The sequence below is a fragment of the Serinus canaria genome, chromosome 3 (assembly GCF_022539315.1).
Source record: "Serinus canaria isolate serCan28SL12 chromosome 3, serCan2020, whole genome shotgun sequence".
Lineage (NCBI taxonomy): Eukaryota > Metazoa > Chordata > Aves > Passeriformes > Fringillidae > Serinus > Serinus canaria.
In genome coordinates, this window is record NC_066316.1 from 106873156 (window position 1) to 106889178 (window position 16023).

At 45.7% G+C, this 16023-nt stretch overlaps 1 protein-coding gene across 2 annotated transcripts in view; it reads left to right on the plus strand.

The window, feature by feature from the left end:
* The first annotated feature begins 5440 nt into the window (after window positions 1-5440).
* The window catches only part of PTCHD4 (patched domain containing 4), an 80378-nt gene continuing 69795 nt past the window's right edge, over window positions 5441-16023 (plus strand). The window contains exon 1 of one of the 2 annotated variants that reach the window (XM_030236068.2): window positions 5441-6040. In XM_030236068.2, the coding sequence (XP_030091928.1) occupies window positions 5441-6040 (600 nt within the window). The remainder of the gene's footprint in view (window positions 6041-16023) is intronic. The other variant, XM_018921471.3, reaches the window with a different exon arrangement.

Sequence of the window (16023 nt, forward strand, 5' to 3'; positions counted from 1 at the left end):
ATCAAGGGGGGAAAATTACTCAAAGCATGCTCCCAAAAGCTGGATCGACAAGTTTTTCATTTCAGAACTAAATTTGTAGGAGGGACAAAACAATCATCTCAATGCAGAAAAAAGCACTGTGTTTGCACACAATATTTTTCAAAATGTGTTTCATATGTGAAAGAATTGGTCACCTTTATTCAACAAATATTAACCCTTTGAAACCCTGTCTTGACATTCTTTTCTTATGTGAGCAAGATGTTAGCAACTTCCCCAATCACTCTGCAGCTCTTTAAGGAAATAAAACCCAGCTGTGGGAATAAAATTTCCACAATAAATCTAAATACTTGAAAATATATCAATACATAATCCAGTACTTGTTTCCTCCCACACCAGAGATTCAAAGGCTCTTTAGCTTTTACCTATTACCACTACAGCCTCTGTGCCTCTTCTGACAGCCTGGCTGTCCAGACTATTCAGCAGAGTCTGTTGTTTCTGTATAAAATCTCCAGGGCCAATGGGTGCAGGTTTCTGCTCCTGCACGGACTGACATTCTCCCTAAAAGGCACCTCAGTGTTTCATTCCCTCCCCTTCTTCAGGTTTTCTCAGCTGTTTTCAAGACAAACACATAGCACAGAAACAAAACAGCCAATTCAACCACAGTACCCACAGGATTTGCTTTGAGTTATTTTCCCTGAAGGGTCACCCCTGTTCTTTCTCCTTTATCCCCTGCTCTCACCCCCAGTAGGATAAACAAATCTCCTCTGTCCCCCCCATCCCTGCTCTCCCTGAGCAGCACTGGCCCTGCTGTTCAATGAAGTTTAGAACTGAAACCAGGATTCCTAAGGGATTTTTTCTTATGATCCATATTTCTAAAACTAAACTCTATAGCACATAAGAGTTTTTCTTTCCCAGTTTGAGGTAGAAAATCATAAAAGTGTATGAGCATGAACTATTTGGTCTGAAGTATGTTTTACTTGCTCTAATGTTCACTGTCTCGAATGTTATTCTGAATTATCCCTTTGCAATATTTTTTCACTATTTAATGTCTTTTTATACCATTAATTTTTACTATATCCACCCAGCTATTAAACCATAACAACTTAAAATTACTATGTCAATAGGAACTTTTGTGCCTTAACCCGTTTTTGAATCTCCATATGGCAATCTGGCTCCTGGGCACCCAATATACCTTTTTTCAGGACCTAATCAGACCACTTTTGCCAACCCCTCAAGCCTGTTCATAATTCTTATTTAAACTATTGTGTCTCAGTAGCTCTTTGATCTGAACACAGTCCACCAGTGCAGCCCCATCAGAGAATCAGAGGGACTGTTCCAGTCCTCCTTGCTTTAGGTTACCCTGAAAATAAATTTGGTTTGCTTTGACTTTCTGCTCTTTTCCAAAGCTTTTTCCAAAACTATGTCTACTTTGCCTTGTGCTCTAATCCCATTATTTTCTTTGTGCTGGATCATTTGTTTCCAAAGTTGTCTCCTTTCTGGGAATAGGCAACTTCAATAATTTTCCTCAGACAGACCTGCACCTTTTCCAAGATGAATATTCTCAAATATTTTGGAGCATTTTTAGTTTCTCTCTGTGTTTTGCTATTTCTCTGAGCTCCAGACTCTGTGAACCATCACTCAGCTCCCCCAGCTAACATCCTGACATGTCTGTTATTCCATTTTAAAGAGGATTCATTGGATGACACCAGGGAGGATATAAATATCAGCATATCCCAGCACTGTTCTCAGAAAAGGTGCTGATGCCCTGCTTGTTTCTGAGACATACTTCAAGCTGACTTTTTAGATCCTCCATGGATTTTGCCATTTGGGATGACCAATATAATGCACTGTTCACTTCATCATCCACGTTACCTGCGAGGTAACACTTGCAGGCACCTTCATGTCAGCAGTATCTGGGCTTAAAACCAGCCTGAATTTGAAAGGCACAATGTGCTTTCAGCACCCATTCAAGTACCTAAAAATTAAGCCAGTTTTACTGGCACTAATGCTGGATACATGTTGTTACTGTGTACTCCCAGGGACAGGCAGGACCAGCTGGCAGTGCCCTTTGTCACTATTCTTAACCTTCCTGCTCAAGAAGGAAGCAGCACAGTCCCACCTGTCCCTGCACAGCTTTCTTTGCCCCCTCTTTGTCTGCTCTGTGTTTCAGCCATGCCATGCTGGAATGCTCCACTGCAGAATCCTGGCTATGATTGTCCTGGTCTTGTCCTGGTGTGGTTCAACACCTCGAGAAGCTGCAGTAAAAAATCATCCTTTGCCATATCTTATTCAGGCACTAGAGAGACATGCCTGTCCCAGGGTGGTCCAGTCAATTTGTGCTGGGTTCCTGAACTGTTCCTGTGGTCACTGCCTGTAATGAATCATCTCGACTGCTGCCTGCAACCTAACAGGTCAATGGGGAATGGCTTTTAGCTGAAAAGGTGCAGGCTTAGATTAGCTATTAGGAAGGAATTCTTTACTGTGGGGTGATGAGTCACTGGATCAAGTTGTTCAGAGATGTTGTAGATCCCCATCCCTGGAAGTTCAAGGCCAGGTTGGATGGGACTTTGAGCAACCTGATCTAGAGGAAGATGTCCCTACCCATGGCAAGGGGTTGGAACTGGATGTTCCTTAAGGTCCTTTAGAACCCAAACCATTCTGTCATTTTATGATCTGGCCAAGCTCCTGAGCTCCTCAGCTGTGTGAAGGACCCGCTGGACAAGGCCACAGCAACCAAGAGAAGAGATTCCAGGTTTCTCCCTGCCAGACCAGCTCCCAGCACTATCTCAGTCACAGGAGCAATAAGTGCCAAGGATCCAAAGGCTCCAGGCCCACAGCACCCAGGTATCTCTGCCACCCACAGCTAAGACATGGTCACAGTGCTTTGTCAAGGGCTGTTACAAGCCTGCATATGCAGAAATTAGGAATCAGGCTCTGGCTTCTCCCTCAAGATCTCCCTTCTGTGTTTAAGTACAAAGGCTCAGTAAAGCCTTTACATTTAGACTTAATTCTCTAGGAGTACTCAACCCCTGGCATAAGTACATCATAAAATAGACAAAGAGCTGTAATATGTACCAATGAAACTTAGCATTTCCTGGGGTTATTGAGGAAGGCAGTACCTTAAGATGTGCAGATAGATGGCTGACAGGGTCTTTTCTGCAGAACTTCCCACCTTAGACCTCTCCTTGTTGCCTGTAAAACCTGCAATCCACATTTGCAGATCAACTATATCTAGGCCAATAAATAAAAACAGCCTGAATTTGAAAGCCATGATGTACTTGCAGCACCCAATCAAATAACTAAACATTAAGCCAGCATTACCAATGCAGTTATTTCCAAACTTCTGAAAGGCTTCTAGCTCCTAAACTGAATCATTGCCTCTGCAACATAACACAGGCCCTCCAAAGCCATCTCAGTTTGGCTCCTTCTCCACCAGTCCTGTTCATCCACGCAGAGTCACAGAGCCATAGGATAATTAAGTTGGAAAAGACCTCAAAGGTCATCAAGTCCAACTGCTAGTAGCAGTAGAAGCATGTGTAAAAGGGGTGTAGAAGCATGAAAGGGACTGCTGAATGCGCTGTTTCTTCTCCAAAACACTGATAAGTACTTCAAGCTGAGTGCAGCCTGATGTTTGTCTAGTACTGAATGAGACAGAGGCTGCTAACTGACATTTTTTGAGCTCCCCAGTTTCCACTCACCCTCTTGTTTCTGTAGGGGTTTATTATGGAAGAGCCTTGTCCTCTCAGACTTTGCACTGTCCTTGGTCCCATCCCAAGATAAATAATTTCTGCTTCACAAAACTCACTAAAAGGGAGCAGAAATTTGGTGAAAGGGGAGACACCAAGAATAGAGTTGCATATTTTGGATTTTGCTTTTTAATTATTTTTCTGTGATTTAGAATTACAAGTTAAGTACAAAGCTCCTGCAAAGCCAGCCTGCCTTTCCTCCTTCCTTCCCTGCAAGGGGCTGTCAGCTCTGCTGGGGCTGGACCCAGCCAGTCCTGGTTTAGGCTCCCAGAGGAGCAGAGCTTTCTGTCTGGAGAGTTGGTGGGCAGCTCGCCTGCTGCAAATGCATTTCTCTGCTGCTCTCCTTTGGTCCAAAGGAGCTGCAGAATTCTCCTCCTCTTATGTAATGGTCTGCTGGTGTCTTTGCTTGGAAAACCTCTTTTTCAGCTGTAGAGTGTCAGGAGCCGTGTCCTACCTCTCTTGGGTCACTGCTGAGAGAGCAGCTGGCCGAGGGAGATGTGCCAGGGTGTGGGGCAGCAGAAAGGAGCAGCTCCTCTCCCCTTCCTTCCCTTGTGTCCAGCATTTCCCGGGGTCTCCCTGTTCCTCTCAGGAGCATAGGGCATCTCCATCTGAGCGACCCCAGGCAGTAAATGGGGGAAAGGGGGAATTTAGTCTGGGAGCTTTGCCTGGAGCAGTGTTTACGGTGTGTAGCGTGTACCCCCGCCCCCGAGAGCCACAGCGCGGATGGGGCAAAGACGAGTGCGAGGGTTGCGGTGGGACGGGGGCCGAGAGCGGAGCGCGGTGGGGGGATGCGGGTGGGATAGCGGGATGAGAGCAGAGCGTGGCGGAGGGGATGCGGTGGGATAGCGGGATGAGAACGGAGAGAGGCGGAGGGGATGCGGTGGGATAGCGGGATGAGAGCGGAGCGCGGTGGGGGGATGCGGTGGGATAGCGGGATGAGAGCGGAGCGCGGCGCGGAGATGCAGCAGCCGCCGGACCAGGGGATGGAGAGAGGAGTGCGGCGCGGGGATGCTGCAGCCGCGGGACCGCGGGACGAGAGTGGAGCTCGGCGGCTGCTGCTGCCTCTGCTGCTGCTGCTGTAGGAAGCGGATCGCCAAATCTCCGGGCCGAGCTCTCCCTCCTCCGGCAATCGGCGGGGATGGGGAGGGGGAGCGAGGGAGGGGCACGGAGGGGTCGGGGGACGTTAAAATGCAGCATCATCCTCCGGCCCCGGTGAATTCCGTGTGTGTGTGTGTGTGTGTGAAGGGGCGGAGGGGGAAGAGGCAGCGCTGCCCGCAGCTCCCGGAGCAGCGGGGCCGGACGCGGGGCTGCGCGGGGCGCGGAGCGGAGCTGGCACTGCGGAGCCGGCAGCGCTCCCGGTGCAGCGCCCGAGCCTCGCCGGAGAAAGGGGGGCACCGGGCGGGAGGGGAGGGAGGGGAAGGGGGGCGGCGATGCTGCCTTGCTTGGGGGAGGGAGGAGAGCAGGGGGGGAAAAAAAAAGGAGCGAAAGAGGGAAAAAAAGGCAAGGAACCCCCACCCCCCTTTCCTCCCTCCCCTGCCCGGTCCCTTCCATCTCCGGCACACACACACACACACACCCGCACGCACACACACACCCCATTGATCAATATTTGGCTGTCTTGCTGCAACTTGCTGCAGTCTTTTAAAGGAGTAGTAGAGAGAGAGGGGGAGAGAAAGGGAAACTGGCAGGAAGGGGTAAGGAGCTACACATGTCACATGTGCTTTCTAAGACGGCCAGGAGCATCTGCAGGCTGGATCTGGTGGAGGATGCTGCGGCAGGTGATACACAGAGGGCTCCAGTCGTTTTTCTACAAGCTGGGCTTATTCGTGAGCAGGCATCCGGTGTTTTTCCTCACTGTGCCCGCAGTCCTGACCATCATCTTCGGCTTCAGCCTGCTCAACCGCTTCCAGCCTGACACTGACCTGGAGAGCCTGGTAGCCCCCAGCCACAGCCTGGCCAAGATCGAGAGGAGCTTAGCCAGCAGCCTTTTCTCCCTCGATCAATCCAAAAGCCAGCTGTATTCGGACTTGCACACCCCGGGGAGGTATGGCAGGGTGATTCTCCTCTCCAAACCCGGAGGCAATATTTTGCATCAGGCTGATGTGATCCTGCAGATCCACCGAGCCGTGCTGGAAATGAAGGTGAACTACAAAGGCTATAATTATACTTTTTCCCATCTGTGTGTGTTGAGAAATCAGGATAAGAAATGCGTGCTGGATGATATTATTTCAGTGCTAGAGGATCTGAGGCAGGCTGCCCTCTCCAATAAGACAACAGCCAGGGTGCAAGTGAGCTATCCCAACACTAAATTAAAGGTATGCTCTTACTGCATGCTTTTGCCAATTAAAGAGGCAGCACTTCATTTCTTGTCCTAAACAGCAAAGAGAAATATAATCATATCTCTCTCTCTCTCTATGGAAATATGTGTGATCTGGGCTTTCCTCGTGAAGCAGCTGAATCTGGTGCCTTGCTTTGCTCTGGGCGAGGAGGGAGGGTGGGGAACCGGACGCTGCTGCCGGAGCAGGAGAAGAAGGGAGCGGAGGAGAGCCTGAGCACCAGCAGACCTTGCAATGCCTTGAAGGTTCAATTCATGGGGGGAAAGGGACATGAGGTCGGTGGGGGGTTGAGAGCTGGTTTGCACTATCACCTTTTCCAGCCTCCCTGCTGTAGTGGGATAATTTGTCTTTAATGTGGCCAGGAAAGGCTTTCCTCAAAGGCACAGTGAGGTCCTGTGTCTCCCTGCCCCTGCCAGAACTGTAAGAGCAGCAGGAGGTTTGGGTCAGAAGCAATTTCAGGTGTCCTGCCTTCTTTACCTGCATGCAAAGAAGGTGAAGGGAAGTGGGATTTTTTTTTTTTTCCTCTCAGTGTAAAAATTATTAACTCTGTCTCTGATGGATGGGCTGGAGTTTTGGGATGGATCCCAGCAGCTAGAGGCTTCCAACAAAGTTGAAACAAGGTGAAAGGTGAAAGAAGTTTCAGTCCTCTCAATTAAAAGAATAAGCAATTTGGCACAAATTACCTCAGGACTATTTCCCTGGCACACAAGCGCCCATCTGCTTTCCCTCCCATCTGGAGCAATTCTGCTCGCCAGGACTAACCTGCTGTGAGTAAATAAGGTACAAAGTTTGCAGGTAGCTCATGAAAGAAGTTTTTGTGGATTACAGTACATCTGCATGCTACCCTGGGCATTGCACCAGAGGCAGGATTTATTTAACAAAGTGTAACAAACTCCTTAGGACACTATTTACTCATGAGTCAGGTCACAGTCATGAGTAAATGCTCCTCCTTGTAAACCAGAGATCTCTGGGGTTACCTCTCCCCCTTTTTTAAAGAGTTCCTTGGGGATAAGGGACATTCTCTTGCAAGTACCAGCACTAAGATCCTGAAGTTACAAATTTTTTCTTACTGTACATTTACCAGAAAAAGATCCTATAAAGTCAGTGCCTGTTCCAAAATCTGAAGCAGAGACATAGATTGATTTTATTTGATTGTCTTTTTCCTTCAATAAAAGTGCCAGGTGGAACAGCTTGGATTTGGTCCCATGGCTGTAGATGTTACAGTAATTGCTTTGTACAGAGTTGTGGCTGCCTGAGTGGAGTGTGTGGAAATGAAAAGGTGTCCTTGTTACTGCTGGAAAGTCCCGAGTGCAAAGAGTGCTCAGAAAAACAAGTTATTCTGGATTAACTATCCCTGAACAAATTTTATCTAATAGTGTGCTGCAAAGACAATCCTGTTACTGGAGAATTAAAGTGAATTCTTTAAATTTTGTTTATTTTTAGAATTAAAATTAAGGTAGTTCAGTGGGGAACACTGATAATCTAGACTAACAGTGTTATAAAGCAGCTTTATACAGAAATAGTCACCCTACTCTCTCAATCCAGGTTAATTTTCTTCTCTAGACAAACCCGAACTGATCTTATCAAAACTAGAATGCAGTCACTTGCAATGTGTTTTTTTCATTAGAAGATTGCCTACAGCTCCTCCTTTTTTTAAAGATAAAAGCAAAGGGAAAGATAATGTGGTCTGGATTAGCTACACATTGGATTGCCAGATATTTCACACACAGAGAAAGGTTTTCCTAAAACACAGAAGTCTAACTCTGAGCACTGCCAAACACCATCCCAGCACCTTCAATGCCCCAATGAGTTGTTGTGTTTCATCTTCTGGGTGAGGAATTAAACACCCTTAAGTAACTCAGTTTAAAGCTGGACAGAGCAGGGAGCTTTTTGTCCTCTTGCCAGTGAAAGAAGGTAAAGCCACGAAAGCCTGTGACTGCACTAGGGAGAAAAGCCAGCAATTACAACCCATTTCTGTGGTTCTGCTTTTACTGAGAAAGAGAAACACACTTTGCCACAATTTTCCTTCTTCTTATATATTAAGGACTCTATTATGGATCTGTGGTCAGTCCTGAACCTGGGCTGGTCTTCACCAATGGTATGTCTGCAGAGACTCACCTTCTCTGGTCTCTTTGGCTCCAGCTGCCGGGATTAAATTACTGTTTTCTATAAAATAGTTCACTAGTTTATTTCTGTCATCTTTGCTGTCCCATCTACCAAGGGTTAGGAAGTTGTGGGCAACATCTCGTGAACTCCTTCAAACCATGGGCAAGATCTTGGTTTAATCCCGGCTCTCAGGTTGTTTACTGACCTCCCTCTCTTTGCACCTCTGAGCAAAGGCTGTGGAAACTCAGGCCTGTATTTCTTGTTCTGAGGTGTCTCATTGTGTTTAAACAGAAACATCTCGGATGCTGCACCCATTTGGGTAGATGAGTTTCTGGATGTTCAGCAAAGGGAAGCAACCCCTGTGGCTGTATCTGAGAGGTTTTGTATTTCTTCACACCTGAGTTGTGACATTAAGGAAAAGTTGTGGCTAAACCTCATGGCACTGCAAACAAGAGGGCCAAATCTGCCTGTTCTTATTCAGTGTGGGCCAGTGTTCATCACATTCACTGGTCCATGCCCCTGGGATTCTTCTCAGTTAAACTTTCCTGCACCATTAGGATCCACTAGGACCTTCTAGGTTGCCTCACTTTCCCAAAGGTCATGTTGCTTGGTTTCTGGTAGGTTTTGGTCTTTTAATAATGGCCTCAAATTAAACAAAATTCTTCTAAAAATATGGGGATTAACAAACCATGAAGGTGCCCCATATGTGTTTAGTTTACATCACAGTTTAGTTTGCTTGACATGGGTCAAGTGTCAAACTGGTGTGGGACATAATGACAGTGTTAAGCTACTCCACTCCTGCTCCATCTGGGAGCTGCAAAATCATCTTGCAGATTTTTATTTCCCTCAAGCCTTGTGAGAAGCTCTCACTTTGTCTCTCTTCTCATCTCCTGATGGAGGCCAAATCAGTTCAGACCTCTCCAGTGAGGCTGGCTGAAGGCTGACAGGGGGTGAGTTCTTGGCAGGTTTCCGACAGGACTTTGTGGGAACCACTCAAGCAGGTTTCAGCAAACTGCTCCAGTTTTGAAGCAGCTGTTATTGGGCTGCAAAATCTGATGAAACTGCTTGGCTTTTCCTGAGGAAATCTGGATAGGAAGGATAATTGTTTAACTGTTACTTGCTGTAGTGTTAGAAGAACTTACAACCCTAAATACTTCTAATTTACCTAAACCTCCATAAGGCAGGTCTCTCCACTCACCAGAGAAGGAGCAGAGACACAGCATTCACATTGAGAGCACAGACTGCAGGGTGGTTTCAAATGCCTGAGATGGGTTTAAAATCCACTCTGGCTACTTAGGGGTCATTGTAGGCAAGTGCAGATGAACCAGGCTGAAGGAAAATGCCAGCTCTGGTTGCTTTGGGGACACAGTAGCCTGCTCACTGCAGTCTGCAGCCCAGCCAGAGAGTGACTTGCCCAAGGTCATGCAGATAGACCATGGCAGAGCAGGAAAACAAAGCCGGATATATGAAGTCTTGATGAAGATTTTTGAGACACTTCCTGGAGAACATTGCTCATGCTTTCCTCAGTTCAGGACATAAAAAAGATGCCCTTCTGCTTGGGGTCTGGACTGTGCCCTAACTTGCACAAACTGAGCACTCAGCATCAGTCATCAAACTGTTAAATCTCAAGTTTTGGCAAATATCAGCTTTGTTTTTGTCAGCTGAGACTTCCAGAACAGTGACTGGGCCTGACTTGGGAGACAGCATGGGAAAGAGTCCACTCTGGCTCGGTAAATACGCTCCATACTGCTGATAACAGTGTGTGGTGTTCTTAGAAGTGAGCACATTGTGCCCCTGCCTCCAGGGTCAGAATGTGGTCTGAGGCACAGCTTATTTGTTGGTTTAAACAGAATTATTGATTACCTGAGGATTACTTCTTGTGTACCATGAAATATCAGGGAAGAGATTGCTTTTTGACCCTGATTCGCCTATAACCACAGGAAATTTGCTGTCCTGTTCCAGAAAAAGCCAAAAAAAAAAAATCCCAAACAAAAATAATGAAAGTTATTTCTGAACACAGCTTTTATATGGAAGGGAAAAAAAGAAAAACATAAAAACATTTTTTCAGGTATTTCATCTTTATTGTTTCTTTGTTGCTTTTCATGATTATTTGCTACTTTGTCTGAGAAAAGCTAATAACTGAGAACTTGCCTGTCTGAGATCAAAATAAATATGACAACTGCTGGTTTAAAGAAACCTTTGTCAGCAGATTGGTTCCTGTAATATTGCCTTCAATTAATTATGTATCAGTCATTTATGAATACTAGGCAAAATAACAGCCAATAAACCAGAAATCTCTATTACCACATTTGTGATAAACACATCAGCTGGATGTTGAGTCTGCTCTTGCTTCAGCTGAAGCATTACTTGCATTCACTTAACATCTTGAAACCTCTAATTGCAGATTTACTACTGGCCAGATTCTCAATTTTTCTCACATTAACAGCTGTACTTTTAAATGTCTTGCTCCATTGGCATTTTTGGAGTCTTTCTGACTGCTCTAAGATTAATCCCTCCTTAGATGTCCCTGAGGGGGACACCTCTATGGAACAGGGAAGATATGAAACCAGAGCCCACCTCCATCAGAGCAGGCATCTATGCACTGATAATATCCTCAGACTGATTATCCCTTCAGTAAAACCACTTAGAGTGTAAGATTGCCCTAACTCCAACAAGCAGATGCTTCCTCAGAAGCAGTGAGGCTCTGCACCCATTTGTGATACCACCTGTCCCAATCCAAGCATGTGGTTCAGGGTTTTGTGAAGTGCTCTGTGGCTGGAAAAAGCTACCAAGTCAAAGCAAAATAAGAAAACATGTGCAGGGAGAAGATCAGAAGAGGGAGGCTGGAGGCTGCAGATAGTTTTCATCTCAGCCTCGCAGATGAAGACAGGATGGGGCAGGCTGAGCTCAGAATAGCTGCTCAGTAGCATGAAAGCAAGTGGAAAATGTTTGAAGCTTAGGAGCATCTTCTGGCTCACAGACTGGGAATCTAATTTGGAGGAAAAAAGACATTTAACCTTCCAACTGTGTTTCCATACTGTCCAGCAGCACTGGGGAAGGCTCCTGACCCTCCTCACCTGGATGGGCTGGTGGAGCTGTGCCTTTGCTGGGAGATGTCTCTGCAGATATCAGCTTTTGAGGATGTGATCAGGCAGCCTGTCTGCTTAGTTTTGGCAAGAAAATAAGTGTTTCCTTGCATTTTTAGGAGAATTCTCCACTTCTCCCTTTGCTTAGTACATTAGGAAAGGTCTCTGCCTTGGCTCTGATACACCAAGCATTAAGATAACACTCTCCTCCTGTAAAGCAAGGCCAGACTATGAGCCCTGACTGCACCAGGAACATGAAATTGGGTTAACATGTACCAGGATAAGCCACTCCAAAGTAAACAAACAGCAGAAAGGCAGCAGAGACCAAGCAAAGCAAGAATGTGTGTTTGGGTGCTCTTTTTCAATTGTTCTTCAGTTCAGAACTTAGTTCCTTCTCAGTCTCTGAGGGACATTCCACCTTCAGCTCACCAGGGGTGTAGAGACCAAGTTCCTTGGGTGTGAAGCTCATTCCTTCCCATCCAGCAGCTGAGAGCTCTGGCCATGTAGAAGACTGCAAAGTATGCTCCATTGACCTTTTGGATGACCTTGGTTGTCTGCTTCCTGCCTTTCCCTCCCAACTATTCCACTTTTACTTTTGTCAGCACTTGCAGGGGGGCATGGCCTTTTGTGCAGTGCCAGGCCTTGATGTGAATAATAATAAAGAAGCAATTGGAAGGTTGTTTAGGAGGAGAGAAGAGCAAGATGCAATTATAAACCCCTTCTGCCAGTGATAATGGCTCATCCCTGGGGATCTGGGATGGATGTCATCTGCTTGCCGAAGGGAGAAAGCCCAGCAGAACTTTGCCATTTTCCTAAAAAAGACAGTCCTCTGTGGACACAAAGAACCCATTTATTTCCTTTACTAAATATTTCGTTAAGACTTGCCAATGTTTCTACACTGACATTGTATCTTCTTATAACAGTCATCTCTATGTTTTCCCAAAGGATCTTTGTAGCCCTCTACTGTACTGGATGTGTGAGCTCTTGGAGGGATCTGAACTTCTCTTTTCAGACTTACAACAGATGGGTATTCTTAGTATCTGTAACAAGAATTAAAACAAATTCAGGTACCACTCAGCAAGGCAGGAGAATAAAATTTATTAGCATTAGTATGAAAACATGACATATTCCCAGAGAAAGAGAGAGGAGAGGAGAGGAGAGGAGAGGAGAGGAGAGGAGAGGATGAGGCCGAGGAGAGGAGAGGTGAGCGAGGAGAGGACGGAGGAGAAGGAGAGGACGAGGAGAGGAGGGAGGAGAGGAGGACGAGGAGAGGAGGAGGGAGGAGAGAGGAGAGGAGAGGAGAGGAGAGGAGAGGAGAGGAGGGAGAGAGAGGAGAGGAGAGGAGAGGACGAGGAGAGGAGAGGAGAGGAGGAGGGAGCAGAGGGAGAGGAGAGGAGAGGAGAGGAGAGGAGAGGAGAGGAGAGGAGAGGAGAGGAGAGGAGAGGAGAGGAGGAGGAGGGAGAGGAGGAGGAGGAGGGAGGAGAGGAGAGGAGAGGAGAGGAGAGGAGAGGAGAGGAGAGGAGAGGAGAGAGGAGAGGAAGAGGAGAGGAGAGGAGAGGAGAGGAGAGGAGAGGAGAGGAGAGGGAGATCTTAATATATGGTAGAAGTGAGAAGAACCTTGTAAGGACAAAATTAGACTGATAAATATGGCCAAAAAGAAGTTCTTACATTATTTAACATCCTTTATGCATATGTGTTTACAGGCATATCTTAGTGGGCAAACAATGATGTAGGTAAGGCTGGGGTAGGTGTTTGGAAAACAGTAATCTAAGAGTAAAACCCATAATAAATCTCTTCAGACATTGAGGTAAAAGACCTCTATGTTGTGGTTATTACTAAAGAACCCCCTGACTGGTTTTCCAAGAGAAGTGAATTGAGTTGGGGAAACCGTGATCTCGCATTTGTATTGAAAGCTTTTAATTTATGCAGGCCCCACATCCACTGCCCCTTCACAGTGCAAACAGTGAGACGTGGCTGGGACTTGAGCTGTTAAACAGCTTTAAACACAAATGAAATTCTTCAACAATGTAGGAAAGCAGATACCCTGAGTGATGGAAAGGAGAGGGCAAGACGACGTGAGGCTGAAGGAGCAAGCTATGAAGTCTTTTATACCTCTTTTTCTCACTGCATTTGTCCTGTTCTCTGTTTTCCTACCTGCCAAGGGGTGAGGTGCTCATGTGGGAAAGAGGCAGTAAAGGAAGCTCTTGGAAGTGAGGATGTGAAGCATCCTACAAAGGGAGAGAGCAGTGACCGAGCTCCTGAGCACTGTAGAGATGATGACATGCAGTGACACGTGTCATTGCCCTAGCCCTGGACTCACTGGGGGTGAATTGGCCTCACTTTTACACTGGTCAGGCCACTCGAGAGCAGGAGCTTAAGGTGAAGTGCTGGAGATCTCTGATGACACCAGCAAGGGTGAGCTGGTGGCAGCGGGAAGATTTCCATCTAAAAGGATTTACTGTGGGATCAGCTCAAGGGCAAACTGGCAATAATTTTTTTGGTGGCAGCTCTGGTATGAAATTTTGCTGAGGTTCTTTTTCTTCTCCTTAGCACCACTCATACATTGGTAGGCAATTCCTACACAACAACATTCCTGCATGCCCAGCAGCAGCTCTGCAAGACACCAGACAGCCTTCGCATCTGTGAGCTGGCCAGATCAGCTTTTCTCCTGGTTTTATGTTTTGCCATCAAACACACCCTCCTCCAGTCCACTCTTGCCAGCAAACTGACATCACAGACATGGAACTGCTGGGTGAGCATGCGTTGTGAGACTGGCATGTCTCTAGCTGGCTAATTTGCAGAAAGTTTTGGCCTGATAATGATCTACAGCTAAAAAATTAGTTGTCAATACATGTGTGTAACTTTTCCTGAGTACATATGATGGCAAATATTTTGGTGTCTTGCAGACCAATTCTTCTTTAGAAATTACACAAGCCCTAAAGCCTGCTTGTCTGTGCTGAGGGCATCTGAGAAGGTAAAGGGCAGTCCTGTCTTCCTGCCCCACACCTTTGAAGGCAACAGACACCACTGAGACCCCCAATGCAAGGCAGTGCAAGAAAAGAGGATTAAAGATCTACCTCCAGCCTGCCACAGTTATTTCTTTGTGCTAATGGTGGGAGGCCCCATTAAATACTTCCTCAGGGAAGCCCAAACACCTGGCATGTATCTCTCACAACATGTAAGGATAAACACCACCTACAGGGCTGGTTCTGGGGCACTGAACCCTCGTGCCCAAGTTTGGCACTGAAACAAGAAAGAAAAGCTTCTCTTACACTTTGTGTGATTGTTTCCACCAGTGCCACAAGGGTGTTGTCAGCCTGATGGGCAGGGGTTATTCTTGCCACATGCATGATGCATTTTTGCACACATGTTAACATCTTCCTAAAGGTGGCCATGGAGGGTTTTGGTACTTCTGTTATAAATGCTGAATTACCTGGACTAAATTATGCATGACCTGGGTGGCCCAAAAATCTTCAGCTGCATCTTTTTCTATCTGAAGTTACAGTACTCTTGAAAGCAAAAGCATCTTTGAAACAATGTCCATCCTGCACCTAATTTCCTTTTGAAGGATGGAAGGATAAGGACAGGTTCCCACAGTTTCATTTTGACATGCCCCTAACAAAATGTTCCTTTTTTTTTTTGTATTAAAAGGGTCTTCAAGGTAGTTTCAAAATTATTCCAAAAATATTTTTCTCTCACATTACACTTTAGACTAGAAAATAAAGGAAGAAAAAAACCAAAGTCACTTTAAAAGGATTTTTTTTCCTATATTCAAACTTTAGGGAAGGAAAATCACAGCAAAATAAAGTCACCCAGCTGGCTGAGGACACAGCCCAGTGCCCCTGCACACAAATTTACCCACCAGGAGGGTGCTCTGGCTCTCATTAATGCAGTTTTGCACTGAAGACCAAGGCACTGTATTGATGGGACAAGTAATCCTGGTTTCCACTTTTCCAAGCCAGTCTAATTTGTAAAAAATTGTGCGGTTCATTAAGAAGAAAGATGTTGTTAGCAGTATTTCATTATGCAATTCCATCTCTTTGACAGAATCTGTGACTTAAATATAAATCACTTTTTCCCTAATCATTTTCCAGGATGATTTCTTAGTGCAGATTTTAATACATTAAACAAATACATTAATAAATTCCGTGCCGAGTAGATGCAACATGGAAATATTCATGTGCACTTTTCCCCTAAATTCACAGTTTGGTTTGTTCATGTTGTTGACTCTTTGAGTGAGGTTTTATTCACAGATAAGCACAAAACATCCCCCAAAAGAGATTTCATCATGTAAACTTTTGCATCCAGATGACAAACCCACTTCTCTTTGGGAATGCCTGGAATATTCTGGTAACAAATATTCTTACAGTGGTGTTTCTTTGTTAACTGACCTTAGTTTTCCTGTCCACAGCTGATTTCCCAGCTGCATGTAGAAAATACTGGTCACCCAGTTGGTGCACAACAGATTTGTCATTGCAAATGGCATAGAAATTTGGGACACCCGCAGAGAAATGCGAACGTTTCTGAAGATTTACAAATGTCTCTCCACTCTTTTCTATCCCCAGGCTTCAAGATTAGCACAAGCATTAGGCTTTAGGTATATGCCCTAAAATAAATTTCACAAGCTTGACAAGCTTAAGAGCTCCCCTGGTCTCATAAAGCATTTCATTTTTGGTTTTGAGAATTCAATTTTAAAGAAAAGGGTGGCTTTTTTTTTTTTTTTTATATACTTCTAAAAGAAGAAAGCCTGTATCCTTACAACTTTTGCCA